We start from the raw sequence: 19,300 nt of genomic DNA, 5'->3' as shown, positions 1-19,300 counted from the left end.
GCCCCCCCGCCCATAACAAATGAAATATTTTCTGAGGACTTGCTCTGGGCAAAGCCTTATGCTGAAAGCTTAGAATTATCTGAGTGATCTAAGATTTGGTTCTTGCTTTAAGCAACTCAGTATCTAATTGGAGAAAAAACACAAACAGAAAATATGCAAAAAGAAAAGGCATGTAGTTTTCGCCATGTGCAGGTCAAATCGTAAGTCCTCATAACTTCTCTGGCTTTGCAGTGCCTGTATCACTGCCCCTCTCTGCGTGCCAGACTCTAGTGATGGTTCGAAAGCCCTGTCGGGTCAAAACCCCTGAGGGCACCACCATCACTCTGCTGTATCGCCCCCAGGGCCATCTCACAGCCTCCTAAGCTTCTTACCTGATGCGGGTGGGGGTGGAGTCAGTCCCTGGGGGCACCCAAAAGAGTGGAGTGATAAACGCCCCAGCTTCCACCACGGGCAGTACCCCCCTATGGGCAACAGACCCAAGGGACTTTTTCATCTACAAAGTGAAGGATTTGGACTAGACACTTTCCCAGGTCTCTTCTAGCTCTAGAAGCACCTCAGTTTTTAGATGAGAAAAGTGGACCCCAGAAAGTCCTTTCCAAGGTCACACAGCTGATTAATGGCACATGGAGCGAGAACCTTACGTCAGTTTTCCCAGAACCACGTCTATAAAGTCACTTCAAATAAAAGTCCCATATCGTAATGCTTAGAAGCACTAAGCTAATGACTCGCAGGCTCTGTCCAAAACACACATCTCAGAACTATATTTATAAAAAAAGAATTAACATTTGGAGGCAATTTTGTCCAGACAACAGCTTCACAGTAGACATAAACAGAATCACATCTTTTTGTGACCTGCATTAGGTGTGATAAAATACACTTTCACTCATCTCAGGGGCTTCTCTATATAGGAAGCTACTCTATTAGATGAAACTCTCATTTATATTCTGAGAGGCTGTTTGACCAGTTTATATTAGGTAGTCAAAATATCAGAAGGATGGTTTGTAGAAGGAAAAATAATCATGCCCATTTGTAATTTATGGAAGATGTATGCATAAATGTACTTAATAGATTTGCTCCAAAATGCCATGTTAGCAGACATAAAGGTTTGGACAGAGACCACGAAGTGATGGAAATGGAGTGAAAACAGCCTCTTGCTATATATTGCCTGACCAGCAAGCCTTGAAGGACATATCGGTTGACTGAGTGCTTTGATAACAAATTGTATTTGGGTAAGAAAATTATGATGTTATGTGATGGGAAAAGTGCTGAACCAAGAGATGGGAGATTTCTTCAGGCTTCTGTTTCTTCATTTGCAAAATAAAGAAAACTAAGTAAAACATTTGTGGTGGGTTTTTAAACTCTAAAAGCCTATAATTCATTGATTTTACCTGTCCTACCTGTTGTGGGAGGCAGCAAAACAGGGAGACTAACAGCACAGACTCTATAATCACATTGGGTTCAAACATCGGCTCTACCACTTAACTGGGATGTCTTCCAACACCAAGAACCACTTCTCTGATTTTCCAAACACCAACTTTCAACAATTCAATTTGGTTCTGACACTGACTACCTGGAGTTAATGCAGACCCCACAGGCTCGGTCCCAAAAGACTGCTCCCTACTTCAAAGGCCAGACTTACATCCTGGGCCACCTGAACTTCTGACAAACTGGCTATAAATTGTGCCTACATTTTTCTCCGTTGTGGCTGGAGAGTTGACGCTCAACTGCAGGTTGCATTAAATGAAGTATAATGCACTGATTAAAGGAGGTGATGGTCCCACTGTATTCTGCTCTGCAAACCTCTTCTAGACTGCTTTCATCTAGTTGGAGCATCCTATTTCAACACAAACCTGGAAAGATGACGTGTGACCACTAGAGGGCATGCTGATGAAGATGGGTCTAGACGAGATGGATAAATTACAGGCATGTACCTGGAGAATAAATGGAGAGAGACATGATAGTAGACTCCAAATATTAGATTTAACCTGTAAAGCTCCAGAAACCAGCACTGTGACCCACAGTAGCCATTTCAGGAAGGCTGATTTAAAAAAAAAACTCAGTGAAAATACAAAACACATTCAGAAAAGTGCACAAATCTTAAAAGTACACTTGAAGAATTTTCTCAAGGGGAACACACTGAAAAACCATCACCTAAATCAAGAAACAGGACATTAATACCCAGAAATACCCCTCTAATATCTCTCCCCAAAAGGGTAATCACCTGATTTCTGACACAAAACATGTTTGGATGCTTTTGAGTTGTTCGTCCTCATAGTGCATGTTGTACTATGTCTAGGTTATTTTGTTCACCATCATGTCTATGAGGCTTATCCATGCTGTTGCACGTAGCAAAGTTCATTCTCTCTGTGTATAGTATTTTCCATTCTACTCTGGATGGGCATTTGGACTATTACTATTACTATTACTATTACTATTACTAATGCCACTACAAACAATTTTATAATGTCGTTTATTGCACACACGCTCACACACACACACACACACATTTTTGTTGGATAAATAAGAGTGGAATTTCTGAATCCCTGGGTAAATGTATTTTTAGCTTTAGTAGATACTACCTAATAGTATCCCAAAGTGATTGTTTAAATTTATATTCTCACCATCAGTGTATGAGAGTTCCAGTTGCTCTATGGTCTCACGAATACTTGTGTGCCTTTTTTCATTTTGCCCATTTGGTGAGTGTGTAGTTATTGCATGGTAGTTTTAATTTCATTTCCATGATGAGTAATGTCGAGCATCTCATTATCTGTTTATTGGTCATTTTCATATTTTCTTTTGTGAAGTGTGAGTACAAGTCTTTCATCCATTTTTCTACTGGATTATCTTTTTCTTATTGATTGCAACAGCTGTATGTTCTAGAAATGAGTCGTTTGTTGAATATTTTGCAAATATCTTCCCAGGGAGATAGATTTCAGTCTGATACAAAGAATCTCCCTATCACTGGAAGAGTTCAAAGTAAGAACTTTGAGGCCACAAATTAGGGATATTAAGGAGAGAATCCTACACTGGGTGGGTAGGCTAGGTAATAATGCCTAATATTATAAAATTTTATAGTTAACCAAATCATTTATACAAATCATTACTTGACTTCATTTGACCCTTTATACAACCTGGCAAAATAACTCTGATGTCTCTGCTCATTTTCTAAATAACTGTTTTTATTTTTAAGCTTGGTTTCATAGGGGTTGCCCTGAGTCAGCTTAGTGGCCAGTCAGTGATTGAGCTGGTAAGGCTTCTACCTTTTTGCTGATGGAGCTATGAGAAGGTTGGGGAACACGTTTAAAGTTTAGGACATTTGCAAATCTGCCCCAGCTTTTACTTTCCACATGTGTAAGACTTCATATTTGGCCAAGAATCAGTAGACTGCTAGAGCCTGTGACAGTCTCTCATGAGTGTGCACGGAGCTTTATGCTTATGCATCCTTCCAGACCACCAAGAATATATTGAAGCTTATCAAAGACCATTATGGCTGTCATGTTCCCCATTTCTTCCTGTCAAATTCTGGGCTGGTCTATCTGTTGCTTGTCTTAACCAGTATCACCACCTCAGGCTAGCTGTGATGTTGGCCCTCCCTGAATGCCACCAAGATCGCTATTGACAATGCCCTAAGCTTGGATTTTTTCAAATTCTCCTCTCAATCTAGTCAGTCCTCTCTGGTAGTGAGGCCACAGGTCCTCACAACCTGCCCTGCCCTGGTAGAGCTACTGCTCCACGCAGGTCGGGGGTATATGAAACAAAATGCCAGACTCCCACCATTCTAAACAAGGGTAAGCAGATTTTCTTGAAGAAATGCTTCCCAATTTATTATATGCCTTTGGTCAATTTCCAGAGTCCTGAAAAGGCTGTTTTTGACAATGTTTCCCATTTTATCATTGCCTTTTGAGGAGAGGATTTGCAGAGCTCCTGCTCAGCCATTCCAAAATTTCCCTTCCCTCCCTTTGAAGGAGACTTCCTGGAAGACCCACATACTTATCTCTGGCCAAAATTTAGGCACCTGGATAAACACTAACTACAAAGGAGTATAAGAAATGTAGTCTTTACTTGTACAGCAGCATGCCCAGCCAAACACACACATATTCACAGATATGTACACACACATGAAGCAAAACAAAAACTAAGTCCTGTTAATTTGAGAGAAGAGAGAAAATAGAGAGTTGGTAGGCAATGAATAGAGCCACACTGTGATTTATAGATAGGAAAAATAAATATTATAAAGATGACAGCATCCCTGAACTATCTATGAACTTAAATGCAATGTAAATGAAAATAGTAATAGGATAACCAAATGACACTGATACTAATCTGGAAAAAAAATTGTTGATAGCCATAAAAAAAATTTCAAAAGACCAAAGAGGTGAGATCAACCCTACTAGATAATAAAATATGAGGAATCTAGGCCCTTTCAAGCTTTCTGCTCTGCCATCAATAGGGTAGAAAAACAAGAAAAAATGTTTGCATCCATATGATGAAAAGCTAGTTTCCTTTACATAAAAATAAGAAAAAGATAAATAGCATAATTTAACAATAAAATATTTTTTACTTTTTTTTTAATTACTTTAATCATACAAGTACTACACTCTTTGATAGGCAGTTATACTAAATTAGGAGCAGGGAAAGACACTGGATGGAGAGACTGTACTTTCCAGTAACTTACTGGTCAAAGAGTATCAAAATAACCCAAATTTCAAAAAAAGACTGAAAGAGGGAATTACTATGCACTCTTTAAAACTTAAAATAATAAGGAAATTTTATGAACTACTTTATGTGTTTAAATTAGATAACTTAGATGAAGTGGACAAATTCCTAGAAAAACACAAATTACCAAAACTGACTCAAGAAGAAATACAACATCTAAATACGTGTTGGTAAAAATATTAAGTTAGCAATAAAACATAATTTTCCTACAAAGAAATTCCAGGCAGCATCCCTGAGGAATTATATCAAACATTTAAAGAATAATATCAATCTTTGCCAAACTCTTTATGAAAATAAAGGGGGAGGAAATACCTTTACATGGCCAATAATATTCTGACATCAAACCCAGAAAAAGACATCACAATAGGCCTAGCTCCAAGATCAACACAGTGACTATACACACACACACACACACACACACACACACACACACACACACACACACAAAAAAAATACAGTAACATATAAAAAAATATAAACCATGACCAAATGGCATTTATCCAACATATGCAAGGTTAGTTTAGGACTTGCAAATAAATTAATGCAATACACCATAGTGATAGAATAAAAACCAAAACCACATGTTCAACTCAATAGACACAAGAAAGGCATGTGATAAAAGTCCAACACCCCTTCATAAACAAACTCCAAATAAACAAGGAAAGAAGGAAACATCCTCAATCCTGCTAAAGGGAAACTGAGAAAAACCTACAGCTAACATCATACTTAATGGTCAAAGAATGAATATTTTCCCTCAAAACTGAAAACAAGTTAAGAATTCTGTTCTTACCACTTCTACTCAATCTCATACCTCATATTGCACTAACCAATGCAATAAGGCAAGAAAAAGAAATAAAAGGTATCCAAATTGGAACAAAATCAATAAAACTGTCTTTATTTGCAAATGATGTAATCCTGAAATAGTACAGCCTACAGAATCTCAACAACAACAAAAAAGTGCTAGAACTAATAAGTAAGTAAGTTTAGCAAGACCACAGGATACAAGCTCAGTACACAAAAATCAATTGTATTGTTAAGCATTTACAATGAGTGATCCAAAAATAAAATTAAGAAAACAATTCCATTTACAATAGTATCAAAAAGAAATACTTAGGAATAAATTTAACAAAAGAAGCAAAAGTCCAGCACACTGAAAACTACAAAACATTGCTAAGAAAAATTAAAGACAACATTAAAGTGAATGGGAAGATAGATCTTGTCAGGGATTAGAAGGCTCATTGTTAAGAAGGCAGTTCTCCCCTGATTGATCTATAGATTCAATGCAATCTCTTAAAATCTCAAGAGGTATTTTTGTAGAAACTGACAAGATGATCTTAACAATTATAGAAATGGAAATTTAAAGGATGTAATAGACAAAACAATTTCGAAAAAAAGATAACATTGGATGACTTACACTACCAATTTCAAAACTTACTGAAAGGCTATAGAAATCACTGCAGCATTGTGTTGGTGTAAGAAGAAACAGATGAATTAATGGATCAGAGTAGAATGCCCAGAAATAAACCCGTACATTGATTTTCCACAGTGCTTAAATGATAGTCTTTTTCTTTTTTGCAAAGACTCCCACTTTTGAATTAGAGATTAACTTTGGGCACAGGAGGCTTGAAAGAATCCATAAGGTAGAGTTGCAGAACTAGGGTAAGAATGAATGAATGAATGGATGAATGAGTAAAAAACAAAATAACAAACAGAAAAACCTCTGAGTCTAGCAGAAAATTTGCTTAAATATATTGTAAACCTTCAGGGAAAACACCAATAGGCCCTGAAAACATTTCCCTCAAAATTCTACAACTCTAAAAACGGCTTTTGCAAATGTATCACTTGAAAGCAGAAGTATAAAAATGTTCATCCCCTTTGACCCAGAAACCCCACTTCGGGGAATTAATTGATCCTAAAGAAATAATTCAAATAAATATTATTGTTACAGAATAATTTATAATAGTGATGAATTTGAAATAAATGTTTAATAAATTATAGTGCATAAACTCAGTAAACTACACTTAGCCATAATACTTTGTAAATATAATATGTTAAGCAACATGGCAGTGTTTACAATGCAAAAATGATTATCCATAAGAACATCCCTGAGAGAGTTCCCTGGGAGGAAATTCAAAGAAGTGAAAATAATTATAATGTTGGTTAGGAATATGAGCATATTGATTTCTTTCTATCTTTTTTTAAAGCCAGTAAATGCACATATTTTACAAATGCTCAAGATTCCCAGGCCTAACCTCCCCCACCTCAAAAAAAAAAAAAAAAACAGGGTCAGCATTTTAGGCAGCAAATGAGAGAAAGTAAGCCGGGTGAAGATGCTAATGTCATAATCCCAGCATGGGAATGGGAGCAGAACCACTGACTCCTGAATGATGAACCACATGGAGCAAATAGATGAAGCTGCCCACTGGACAGTCTTTTCAATAAATTGTGCTGATCTGCTGGCTAGTCATATATAAAAAGAAATAATAATAATAATAAAGAACTTAGACCATTATCTCATACTATCCCCTGCTGTGCCAAAAGAAAAAAAAAGAAAAGCTCAAAATATATCACACTATTCCATGCTAACAGCTAAAACTCTGAAACTACTAGAAGAAAACAAGGGAATACTTTTGTGACCTTGGGTTAGGCAAAGATTTCTTATATATGTCACTAAACACATGATCCATAAAAGAAAAAAAAGAAGATACACCTTATCAAAATTTAAAACTTTTGCTCTTCAAAAGATACCATTAAGAAAAACGAAGGCAAGCCTTGGACTGGGAGAAAATATTTGCCATTGTACAACTGATAAAAAAAAAAAAAATTTGTATACAGAATATATAAAGAACTCTTATAATGCAGTAATCAGAAAACAAACAACCCAATTAGAAAATGGAGGGGAAATATTTAAATAGACACTTCACAAAACAAGATATATGAAGGGCTAATAAGCCATGAAAAGATGATCGACATCATTAGTCATTAGGGAAATGCAATTTAAGAAATAAAACATATGCTCATAGTAGCCATGCCTGGAAATAAATCCACATATCCCTCAATTAGTAAATTGATAAATAAAATGCAGTATCTCCATACAATGAAATATAACAACAATAAAAAGGAATGAACTATCAATGCATTCAATATCATACACGGACCTCAAAACCATGCGAGGCAAAAGGCAGCAAACACAAAAGACTACACACAGTACATAATTCCATTAACATGTAATTTCAAGAAAAGGCAAAACCATGGAGGACAGTGAGCTGATCAGTGGTTGCGTGGCACTGGGTAAAAGAGTAGGGAATGACTGCAAACATGCAGGAACTTTCTGGGTTGACAGATGTATTCTAAAACTGGATTGTGATGATGGTGACATAGCTCACAGTGTAATTTATAACAGTGACTTTTTTTTTTATCAAAAATCACTTGCAATGGGTGAATGTTATGGCATGGAAATTATACCTCAATATAGCTATTAAAAGTGGGTCTAAAAGAATAAATTTAAGTGGTCTAAAAGTTGTACATAAAACATAGGCTAGAAATAAAACACTTTCATTTAGAAAGGAATATCCTGCAGAAAGCTCTGAATGTTCCATGTGGCATGATGTAATGAGTAATGTGAACATGTAGAAGAAAGATGAGCACTTCCCAAAAGGTATTGTATTTTAATAGATATTGGATTTCAGGAAAAAGTGTGGGTAACAGGATTAACCCATTTCCTGTACAGAAAAAAAAAAGTGCAGCTTGTTGCCAACGTTAATTTTACATAAACACGCTCTTTGAGGCTGAAGCAAATCTGACTGGTTTTCAATGTGAAAATAAAATAGAAAAACTATTCTTGGGCTTGTTTCTAAATGAACTTATCTCTAATCCTAATGTAACAGAAATGTATACGTAAATTGGATTCACGAAATGAATCTTCGGCTAACAACTGTTTAAGCATGATGTTAATTAACATCAAGCATAGGGATGCTATGTTTCCCAGGATTTGACATTTTCAGTGATCGAGTATTACTACATTTTGTAAATGGAAATACCACTACTAAGAACAGAAGGCTGTAAGTAGAATGATGTCATTTGTTTCCAGAGACTATCGATATACTGGAGTGAAGCGAAAGTAATAATAAAAGCGAGATATATTTTGTAGCAAACTTTGGGAGTAAGGTTAGGACTGTAATCCTCGAGTTATCTCGGGGTAAACACTGCAGCTGCAGGCACTGCCAGTGAGTATCCTTAGGACAAATGGGAAATGGGTTAAACAAAGGTAGCTGGGTTTCATTACTTAGGGATTCTCAGTCTTTAAATATCTCAACTGTGCCTAATGACTCTCCAAGCAAGGGATCTAGATTGTAGACTTTTCCAAGTTTCTCTTTCACAGAGTATCTTCAAAAACTGGTGTACCACAAAACACACTTTCATATATGAAATATGTTTTGCAGAGCAGAACCCAGGGGTAGAATCCCAAAAGAATATTGACTAGAAGTATCAAGTAATTTCCTAATTTCTTTGAATTCGTTTGGCTGAGAACACTTCAAGATTAATAGTTGGAGAGCTGTCAGCTGTTTCCCACCATAAATGCAGTCCACTCATTTGTCACTCAGACCAAAAGTATGAAGGTCCTATTTGACTTTCTAACTCTACATTCAACACGTCCATCCATTGGCAAATCTAGTTGGCTCTACCTCCAAAATAGAGTCAGAATCTGACCTCTCTCACATTGCCCCAGATCCTACCCTGATCCAAGATATCTGTATTTGTTACCTATTGGGGTATTTAACAAAATACCCCCAAAACTTAGTGGCTTAAGATCATAATAAACATTTGTTATCTTTCTCAGTTTCTGGGGGTCAGGAATTTGGGAACAGCTGGCCTGGGCAATCAAAATGTCAACAAAGGACTACAGTCATCTTAAGGCTCAATTGGTGTGGGAACTAAAGGGTTTTCTTCCAAGATGGCTCACTCACATGACTAGCAAGTCGTGCTGCCTTTTGGTGAGAGACTTCAGTACCTCCTCACGTGGGCCTCTCCAGAAGGCTTCTTGAGCATCCTCGCCTTACAACATGGCGGCTGGCTGCTTTCCCTCAGAGGGAGAAATCCAAGAGACTAAGGTGGAAGCTGCAGTGTCTTTTAAGACCTAGACTTGGCAGTTACACCCTGTCGCTTCTGCAGTATTCTATAGTTCACACAGAGCAGGCATGATTCAGGGTGGAAGGGGACTACACAAGGGCAGAAATCCAGGAGGGGATCATTGGGGCCATCCTGGGGGCTGGCTACCACACTATCATCACCTTCACTTGGGTCACTGTGATCGCCTCTTAACTGAATCCCTGTTCCTGTCTCCCTGAAGTCTATTCTCAACATGGCAGACAGCAACCCTTTTACCCCAATCATGTTGCTCCTCTGTTCAAAACCCTCTAACAGCTTCCTATGCCAAGTAAAAGCCAGCCTTTACCAAGGCTCCAAGGTCTTACATCATCCGGCCCCCACTACCTTTCTGATTAATCCTCTACCACTCTCTCCTCACTCACTCTATGAATGCTATGCCTCAGATGCACACACAGACTTTTCCCCCAATGCCCCTATACTGGCTCTTTCCTCTACCCAGGACGTCTTCCTCCCAGATAACCACATGGCTGGTTCATTCAAATATCACCTGCTCAAATATCACCTGACCACCAGACAAAAAAAAATAAAATAGCTCTGCTGCCATTTTCTGTTTTAAAAGCTCTTTAACACTTATCTCTTGGCTTCCTCCAATTGCTCTGTCAAATCAAGACGTTTGTTTTGTTCTTGCTGAAGTCTCAGGATCCAGAATGGTGCCTGGCACATGGGAGGCACTCAGTAAATATTTGTTTAATGAATGTATAAGTGGGTTAATTATAGCGGTTGATCATCCCAGCTCTACCTGCAAAAATGCCCTGTTAATATTGTGATTTAAGCCTATGAGGAAGAAGGGAAAGGAGGCAAGAGGACATGGGCATATGGATAGAGAGATCAAAGAAAGCACAGTTTTTAATAAATAAGTAAGAAAGGGAGGCAAGGGAGTAGGTCAGGAAAATAACTGTGTGAAATGAAGATGATTCAGATTTGTAAGCCTATGAAATCTAAAAAAGGGACCAAGTTTATTTTGAGGGAGGAAACCATTTTTTCTTTTTGCAATTTCGGGGAAGGAAGGCCTTTTTTTTTTGGTTTCCGAAAAACATATAAGCACATGATAGTAAAATATGAAAACACTGGAGAACTAGGGTGGAAGCTCAGGAGAGCACGCCCTCCGCATGGGATGGATGTTCCGGGGCGGCACGGGATGGACGCGCAGGACCTCCTGGATCTTGTCCTGGCAAATTTTGTTTGCTGCTCTCCCTGCCTCCAGCTCTCGGCGTTCCTCTTCCTTCTGGGCTTCCCGGGCCTGCTGCTGGTAGGACATTTGCATCTGAAGTTGCTTCCTGTACTGCTGGGCTAAACTGGAGCGTCTAAAGTATTAGAAATGCCAAAGTATAAAATTATAAGAAGTGAGCATTTGGATTTATTTAGGGCATTACAATTAAAATGTAATTTGTGAAGTCAAATTAAAATTCCCATTAAAATCAGGGTGAGTGGGGAATAGATGAAAAGTTAAATAACATGTTTATTACACAATAATAATTAAGATAATCTTAGAATATTGATTTTAGGGAAGAAACATTTCACAATGTTTACTGCAATGTGGAGAGAGTCCTTGGCCTCTCTCTATCCCCTCTCACTCCTCAATGACTGAAAAAACTGGGAACAGGCTGGTCTGCCAGTTTTCCACTCTGCCGTCTATCAAATGGCCAGGCCCCGGCCGGGGAGGCCTGCAGTGGTCTCACACTGCTGGTGACTGCGTGGGTTACGTATGCCTCATTCTGTTCAGTTTCCTCGAGACAGTTTCCTCCACATATAAGCCATATTTTAAATATATAAGCCACATTTTAAAATTTATAGTGTGTGATTATTTTTATTGTGGCAAAAAAACACATAATATAAAATTTACTATCTCGATTTTTTTTAAGTGTACAGTTCAGTAGTGTTAAGTATAGTCACATCCTTGTGAAACAGATCTCAAGGACTTTTTCATCTTGCAGATATGAAAGAAACCCTATAGCCATCAAACAATAAAAACTCACCTGTTCCCCCTTCCACCAGTCCCTGGTAATCAGCATTCCATTTGCTGTCTCTATAAGTCTGACTATTCTAGGTACCTCATATAAATGGAATCACACAGTATTTGCATTTTTTGTGACTGGCTTATTTCACTTAGCATAATGTCCTCAAGGTTCATCCATGTTATAGTATGTGCCAGAATTCCCTCCTTTTTAAGGCTTAATAATATTCAATTGTATGCATATGCCACATTTTGTTTATTTATTCATCTTCTAGTGGACATCTGGGTTATTTCCACCTCTTGGCTACTATGAATAGTGCTTCTATGAACATGGCCATACAAATATCTCTTAGAGGTCCTGCTTTCAATTATTTTGGAAATATACCCAGGAGTGGGACTGCTGGATCATACTGTGGATGAAAAAGGGGTTCTATGGAAAGTAACCCCACAAGGTGACCTGATCATAAATTCCTAAATGAGCAGGTCATGGTAGGTAGTCACGCCCCAGGCATATAGCTTTTTAATGAATGGTTGATCTTTGCCTTAAGCAAACCCTGTCCATTGTTTCTGTGTGCCTAGGTTAACACATCTTTGAAATAAACCATAACCACCCTCAAGAGAGCACATAATCTTAACTAGCCTGTAATCCAATCCCCACCTTGCTTCTTCCACCCTCATGTAATCTTCCTAACCTTCTTTCTTTTATTCCATAAGAAACTGTGAAACTGTCATTCTCCAGAGTATTTGAGATTTTGCTTCCCAGCAATTGTCAGTTTTGGCTCAAATAAACTCATATAAATTCTCCACAGGTTTAGACAGTTCTTAAGTCAACAGTATGATAGTTCTATTTTTAATTTTTTGAGGAAACGTCATACTGTTTTCCACAGCGGTTGCACCATTTACAGTCTATAAGCTACATTTTTAATATCAGCTTTTATCAGAAATAAAGAGTACAGCATGTATTGCCTCGGTGGCACATTCTATTTTCCAAAGAGGGCCACAGGAATATCTCCCCTCCCAGCCACCCTTCTGCAATGTGAGCTTCTACTCCCCTTACCAAGAGGTGGGGATTATTTCTCCATCCCCTTGAATCTGGATGGACCCAGAGAGTATTTTATGACCAATAGAATAGGACAAAAGTGATGCCACGTTCTAGGGGTAGCCCTTAACTGGCCTCACAGTTTCCTCTTCCTGTCTCTTGGAATGCTCACTGTTGGAACTCTCCCTATCAAAACCAACTGCTACCACACTGTGAGAAGCCCAAACCACATGGCGAAGCCACATGCAGGTGTTCTGGGTGATAACACCAGATGATATCCCCAACTACAGTCAGCATACATGCAGCTATATGAGCAAGTATCTGAGGTGTCCACTTCAGCTGAGCCTTCAGGTGAATGTAGCCCTAGCCAACATGTGACTTGAACCACATGACAGCTCTAAGCAAGAACCACCCACCTGAACCCCATCAACCAGAGAATCATGAGAAATAATCATAACTCATTTTAAACCACAAATTTTGGGGTGTTTTATTATACACTAATAGGTAACTGTAATATCTTTTTTTTCTAATCTTTCACTTGATTCACAAGTGGGGCAGGGAAGACAGTTGCTATTCATTAAGTCCCCTTCATATTTCTAACAACAGACTTTACAAAAATGAGAAGGAAAAACCTCCAGAGCAGAAACAGTAGCAGGAAGTCAGTAGGGTAGCTGCCCCAAAGTGGCAACAGGCTCAGGTACATAAACCATACTCTTTCTAGAAAGAAAAGAGCTCATTTTTATGCATCAAGTATGGGTAAGTCAGAGGGCAAGACCCAGGGACAGGAAGGGTGACCAGCAATTAGAGGAGACAGGTCCTCCTCCTTTACCACACTGGTCATCTGAATTGAGTGTCATGGCCAGCAGCTGGAAGAGACTATTATGGTCTGAGAAAGGCTGCAAGATGTCTGCCTGCTTCCTCCACCTGAGCCTGGCTGTGGTGATTGGAGAGACCCCCGCAGAGGAGGGAAGTGGTATTTCCCAAAGCACCCAGAGCATTTCAGTTTCCCAGCCTGATGCAAAAATCCTCCTGGGGACATTTGCATGGACTCCTATCTTCATAAGCCATTTCTACTAATTTAACTAGGCTACACTGTATTTCAAGGTTTATCTCATGGGAGGAAAAATCTTCTTGTTATTTCATTAGAATTTAGGGTTGATTCTTGTTTAAAAGTTTTTTGTTTTTAATTTATATTATTTTTTAAGATCTTTGTCCGGTTTAATACCTAACGTGTACACAAAAGCCACAGAATTTTACCAAGACAATTGGTGCTTATTTTTATGTGAGATTTTACAAATTTGAGCTCTTTGGACGAATGTAATAGTCATATGTTGCTTAATGATGGGGATATGTGAGAAATGTGTCATTAAATGATTTCATTGTTGTGTGAACATTACAGAGTGCATTTACACAAACCTAGACGATGGTATAGCCTATTACACACCTAGGCTATACGCTATAGCCTATTGTTTCCAGGCTACAAGCCTGCACAGCATGTTATTGTACTGAATACTGTAGGCCAGGGGTCCTCAAGCCCCAGGCCATGAACCAGTACCCATCCATGGCCTGTTAGGAACCGGACAGCACAGCAGGAGGTGAGTAGCAGGCCTGCAAGTGAAGTTTCATCTGTATTTGCAGCCGCTCCCCAGCACTGGCATCACTGTCTCGGCTCCACCTCAGATCATCAGGCATTAGATTCTCAGAGGAGCACTGGTCTCTAGTGCCAAAAAGGTTGGGGACCGCTGGTGTAGGCAACTGTAACACAACAGTGTTTGTGTACCCAAACATATCTAAACATAGAAAAGGTACAGTAAAAACACAGTATACAGTACTTTCATCAGTAGGTTCATTTACACCAGCACCACCACAAACGTGAGCAATGAGTTGTTCTACAACGTGGTGGCTCAGACATCACTAGGCGATAGGAGTCTGTCAGCTCCATTATAATCTCATGGGACCACTTTTGGCTATTCAGTCCATCATTGGTCAAAACGATATCATATGGTGCACGACTGTACTGCTGTAAAATAATGTCAATAACGCAGGAATTATGGCACATTGTCCTCCATGTTAAATATCTCCTTTTTTTTTTGTTTCAGTGGTAAATAATAATAAAGAAAACAAAATCATACCGTGCAAAATTCTCATTCTCTTCCCGGTTAAGCTCTTTAAGACCTGCATTTATGTATTCTTGTTCCATAGCAAGTTCTTCCTGTTCTTTTGCTTTTCGTTGCACTAAGAAACACAAAAGTAATTTTTGCTAAGTGGCTTTTTTCAGACAAGACTTGCTGACATCTTTCTGGGCATCAGTTCCACATTGTTTTTAGAAAGGCAGAGCTTAGAATAGCTGGGCTGGATCACAGATCAGTAAGGTAGAAGTAGTTACCTCCACTGAGGAATGAATAGGGTTTAGGCTGACATGTGCCGTGATCTACAGATCATTTTTTATTTTTCAAGAATCTACGATTGGCCTTTTTCAGATCAGATTACCACTGGCACAGTTCTCACCTTTCTCTTCTTGAAGACAAATGGTTCAATTGTCATTTATGTTAACGAGAGATTTTATTTATTAAAAAATGAATATTTAAAAAGTCTTAATATAAAAAGCTTTTATATAAATAAGACAGACTGAAGCATCCAGTAGACAAAATGACAAAGAAAACAGAGTTCACAAAAGAATAACTACAGCTGGGTAACATACATCTGAAAAGTACATATTTTGGGTCCCAAAATCCACTTACAGTAATTTATATTAAACTATCATATTTGAGCCAAAAAAATTATTTACAGAGATAGTAACCTGCAATGCTAAAGTAGTAGTAAAAAGATTCAAAACAATCTGAAGGTCCATTAGTTGTGTTTAGATAAAATAAATTATGGTCCATTTTTATAATGGATTTGTAGGCAACATTACAATCTTATAATTGGAAAAAAAAATGACCTGGAAAAATGTTTATGATAAATGGAAAAATCCAGATGTAAAACAATATATACACCATGATCCTGATTTGTGAGGGGAAATTATATATATAGTAAAAATACTGGAAGGAATACACCAAGTTGTGAATAGTTGCTATTCCTGAGTAGGTGGAATTATAGTTGATTTTGTTTCCTTGTCTATAAATGGTCTCAAATACTTAAACGTCTATGTTTTCTCAATATATTCTAAAACATTTATCAAGAATGAATATAGATATCTTTTTAGCTTATAGGTTTCCTTCTCATTTTTCCTAAAACTCCATCTAAAATTGACCTAATTTCCAACCACTGTTGTAATTCCTGGAGTGGAAAATTAATCAACGGAACCAAGATGAGCTTTCTCTTGCAAAGACAACGAGTGTGAAGTCTAATGGTCCCCTAACAGTAAATACGTCCATCTACTGCCTCACTGGTTCATCGGGCTGGACATAGCATGGTAGAAATCTAGAAGAGGCAGTTCACCCTCTCTACAAATATTTTCTTTTGTAACCAAGCACTGTTTGAAACTGAGGGAGTACAATGGTATGCTAAGACGTGAGCAAGACACAGTGAGAGCTCCAGAAAGAAGATTTATTACTAACATGGGAACACAGGGGACCTCTCAAGGAATGAGATGTCTGCGCTTCCTTGAAGGGTGTCCAGAATTTCTCAAGAACAAACGCATCATAGGCAGAGAAAACTACCCAAGCCAAGGTACGCAGGTAGGGAGGTATGGTGACACGTGCGGAAAGAAGAAGGGTAGATAAAAGGGAAGAGGGGGAAACATGTGTCTGTGCCCTACCTTCTCACCGTCCCTAATTACTAAGGCACACAGACTATTTATAAGACATACTGTTCCTTTAACCAATGACTGCTCAGTCTTCAGGATATAAAACTCTTCATATGCTTACTTCATGTATTCAATTAAATAAGTTCTGCAAAGCAGGGATCTTGCCTTAATCCTTTCTCATCCCTCATAGTATTTCACACATAATACCCACCTGATATAATATTTTTGGTCACTACTTAAATTGAATTAAGGCCCAGCTAAAATATAATTATAATTCATTTCCTTACACTTTTCTTGAACTTGAAGTTTTCTTGTACACATGACCTCATTCACAAGTTGTTTCCTTGCCTCTTTTTCGAGTTTCAGCTGCTTGTCTTTCTCAGCCAACTTCTTTTCCTTCTCTTCCTCTATTATTCTGTCCAATTCTTTCTCCTGAGCTTTTTCTTCCTTGCGTCGCTGTGCCAAATATTGATGATATATCTTCTGTTCTCTTATCATTTCTTCCTACATAACACAAAAATTACCTCATTACTACTAGGTGTAATAATGATGTTGAGGATGTTTAAAAACAATCTTTTAGAATTACGATCTCGGTATTTTAGAATTACATACTGAAACATTTATAGATGAAATAGTATGTCAAGGGTTTACTTCAAAATATTCAGAGGTGGTGGTGGGACATGGGTGGGAGTATAGATGAAACAAGAATGGCCATTATTTGATGGTGGTTGAAGCTAGGCGAGGAACACATAAGGGTTTACTGTACTGTTCTTTGTTACCTGTTTGAAATGTTTTAAAATACATTGTTGAATAAGTTAATTCAAACACTTTCCCAAAGTGTTTCTCAAAGCAATGCCCAAATAATTTGCAATTATACAGCTTTAATTTCATTTAAGTAGATTAAATCTTAACCTGATAAGTGCTATTATTATAGCACTGTCTCTGACTAGAAGATGCATCACCTGATCCTTTATAATAGTAATTCTCAGTCTTAGCTACACTTAGGAATCACCTGGGGAGCTTTAAAAGGCACTAAGGGCTGAGTCTCACCTCCAGAGATTCCTATTTAAGGAATAGCTTTTAAGTCCCCCAGGTGATTTTAATGTGCAACTAAGGCTGTGAACCGAGCTTTATAATAAAACGTTTTTAGTTGGCTTCTCCATCTTTCATGGTATTATATTTATGTTGTTTCATCCAATCTCTGATCTCTCTTGAGAACATTATAGATCTGCAGTAGGACCAGCAAGGTCTGTGGGTGTAGCCTCAGAATGGCTTGTATACATAGTCTCAAAGTTACTTAAGTTATTTAACAAGAGAAGGGCAAAACTTAAACTCTGAAAACTAAGAAACATCATTGGAATAAATTAAAGAAGATCTAAATAAGTGGGAAGATATCCTACGTTCATGGATCATGTACATAGTAAAAATGGCAATTGTCCCCAAATTAGTCTACAGAACTCAAAATAATCCCTTCAGAATCCCAATTGGCTTCATACAGAAATGCAAGGGAGCCAGAATAGTCAAAACAATTTTAAAAAGAACAAAGTTGGAGGATTCACATTTCCTGATTTCAAACTTACTGAAAGCTTCAATGATCAAGATATATAGATCTTTGACACTGCACCAGAATGGAAATATAGACTTATGGAATAGAACTGAGAGTCCAGAAATAAACCCTCACATTCGCTGTCAATTGATCTTTGACCAGGCTGCCATGGCAATTCAATAGGGGAAGAAAAGTCTCTTCAAAAAATGGTGCAGGGACAACTGGATACCCACATGCAAAAGAATGAAGTCGGACCTCTACCTCATACCATATACAAAATTTAACTCAAAACGGATCAAAAGCCTAAATGTAAGAGCTAAAACTATAAAACTCTAAGAAGAAAACACAGACCACATTTTTGTGGCCTTGGAGTAGGAACAGTTTTTTAGATATGACACCAAAAGCAAAAGCAACAAAAGAAAATTTAGATAAACTGGACTTCATCAAAATTTAAAACTTTTACACTTCAAGGGTCACCATCAAGAAAGAGAAAAGTCAACCCATGGAATGAGAAAAAAATATTTACAAACCACTTATATAAGGGGGAGCTTATAGAACATATAAAAAACTCTTACAACTCAATAATGAAAAAATAAATAGCTCAATTAAAAATTGGGCAAATGACTTCAATAGACTTCTGAGAGAAGTCTATACAATAGACTTCAAACATATTTCTCCAGGGAAGACATACAAATGGTCAGTAAGCACAAGAAAAGCTTTGAAAACATTATGCTAAGTGAAAGAAGCCAAAGGTCACATAATACATGATTTCATGATGCTTGTGATATTGTGAACAATTTGTGGTAAGAAATGAATGAATATATTTGGTCTTTGCCCCCTTTTCTGGCACACAGCTCTTACAGCCCTTAGTATTTCCTAAATGATTAGAACAAAAAAGGTGCCTTATGTTAATGGGGTGACTTTTGGACAGCACCTAAGGTTGGAGGCTTGATGTCAGAGGAACCAACCATGTGTTTAGATGGTTAGAACCTGGAGTCCTACCCCTTGACCTCTTGAGAGGGGAGAAGGGCTGGAGGCTGAATCGGTCACCAATGGCCAATGATTTAACCAATCATGCCTGTCTAATGAAGCCTCCATGAAAATCCAAAAGGAAAGGGTTCAGAAAGC

At 38.0% G+C, this 19,300-nt stretch overlaps 1 protein-coding gene across 6 annotated transcripts in view; it reads right to left on the bottom strand.

The window, feature by feature from the left end:
• The window catches only part of CFAP53 (cilia and flagella associated protein 53), a 40,181-nt gene that overhangs the window by 5,202 nt on the left and 15,679 nt on the right, over window positions 1-19,300 (bottom strand). For 3 of the 6 annotated variants that reach the window (XM_011360613.2, XM_023531200.1, XM_023531201.1), the window contains exons 6-8: window positions 16,914-17,130; window positions 15,011-15,113; window positions 7,602-11,189 (exon numbers count right to left, since the gene is read on the bottom strand). In XM_011360613.2, coding sequence (XP_011358915.1) covers window positions 10,961-11,189; window positions 15,011-15,113; window positions 16,914-17,130 — 549 coding nt within the window. In that variant the 3' untranslated portion in view covers window positions 7,602-10,960. The other 3 variants (XR_002780617.1, XR_002780614.1, XR_002780619.1) reach the window with 3 other exon arrangements.

Source organism: Pteropus vampyrus, unplaced genomic scaffold (genome assembly GCF_000151845.1).
Source record: "Pteropus vampyrus isolate Shadow unplaced genomic scaffold, Pvam_2.0 Scaffold3, whole genome shotgun sequence".
Classification (NCBI taxonomy): domain Eukaryota; kingdom Metazoa; phylum Chordata; class Mammalia; order Chiroptera; family Pteropodidae; genus Pteropus; species Pteropus vampyrus.
Note: the sequence above shows the minus strand (reverse complement) of the source record. Positions and strands in the feature narration are given on the sequence as shown.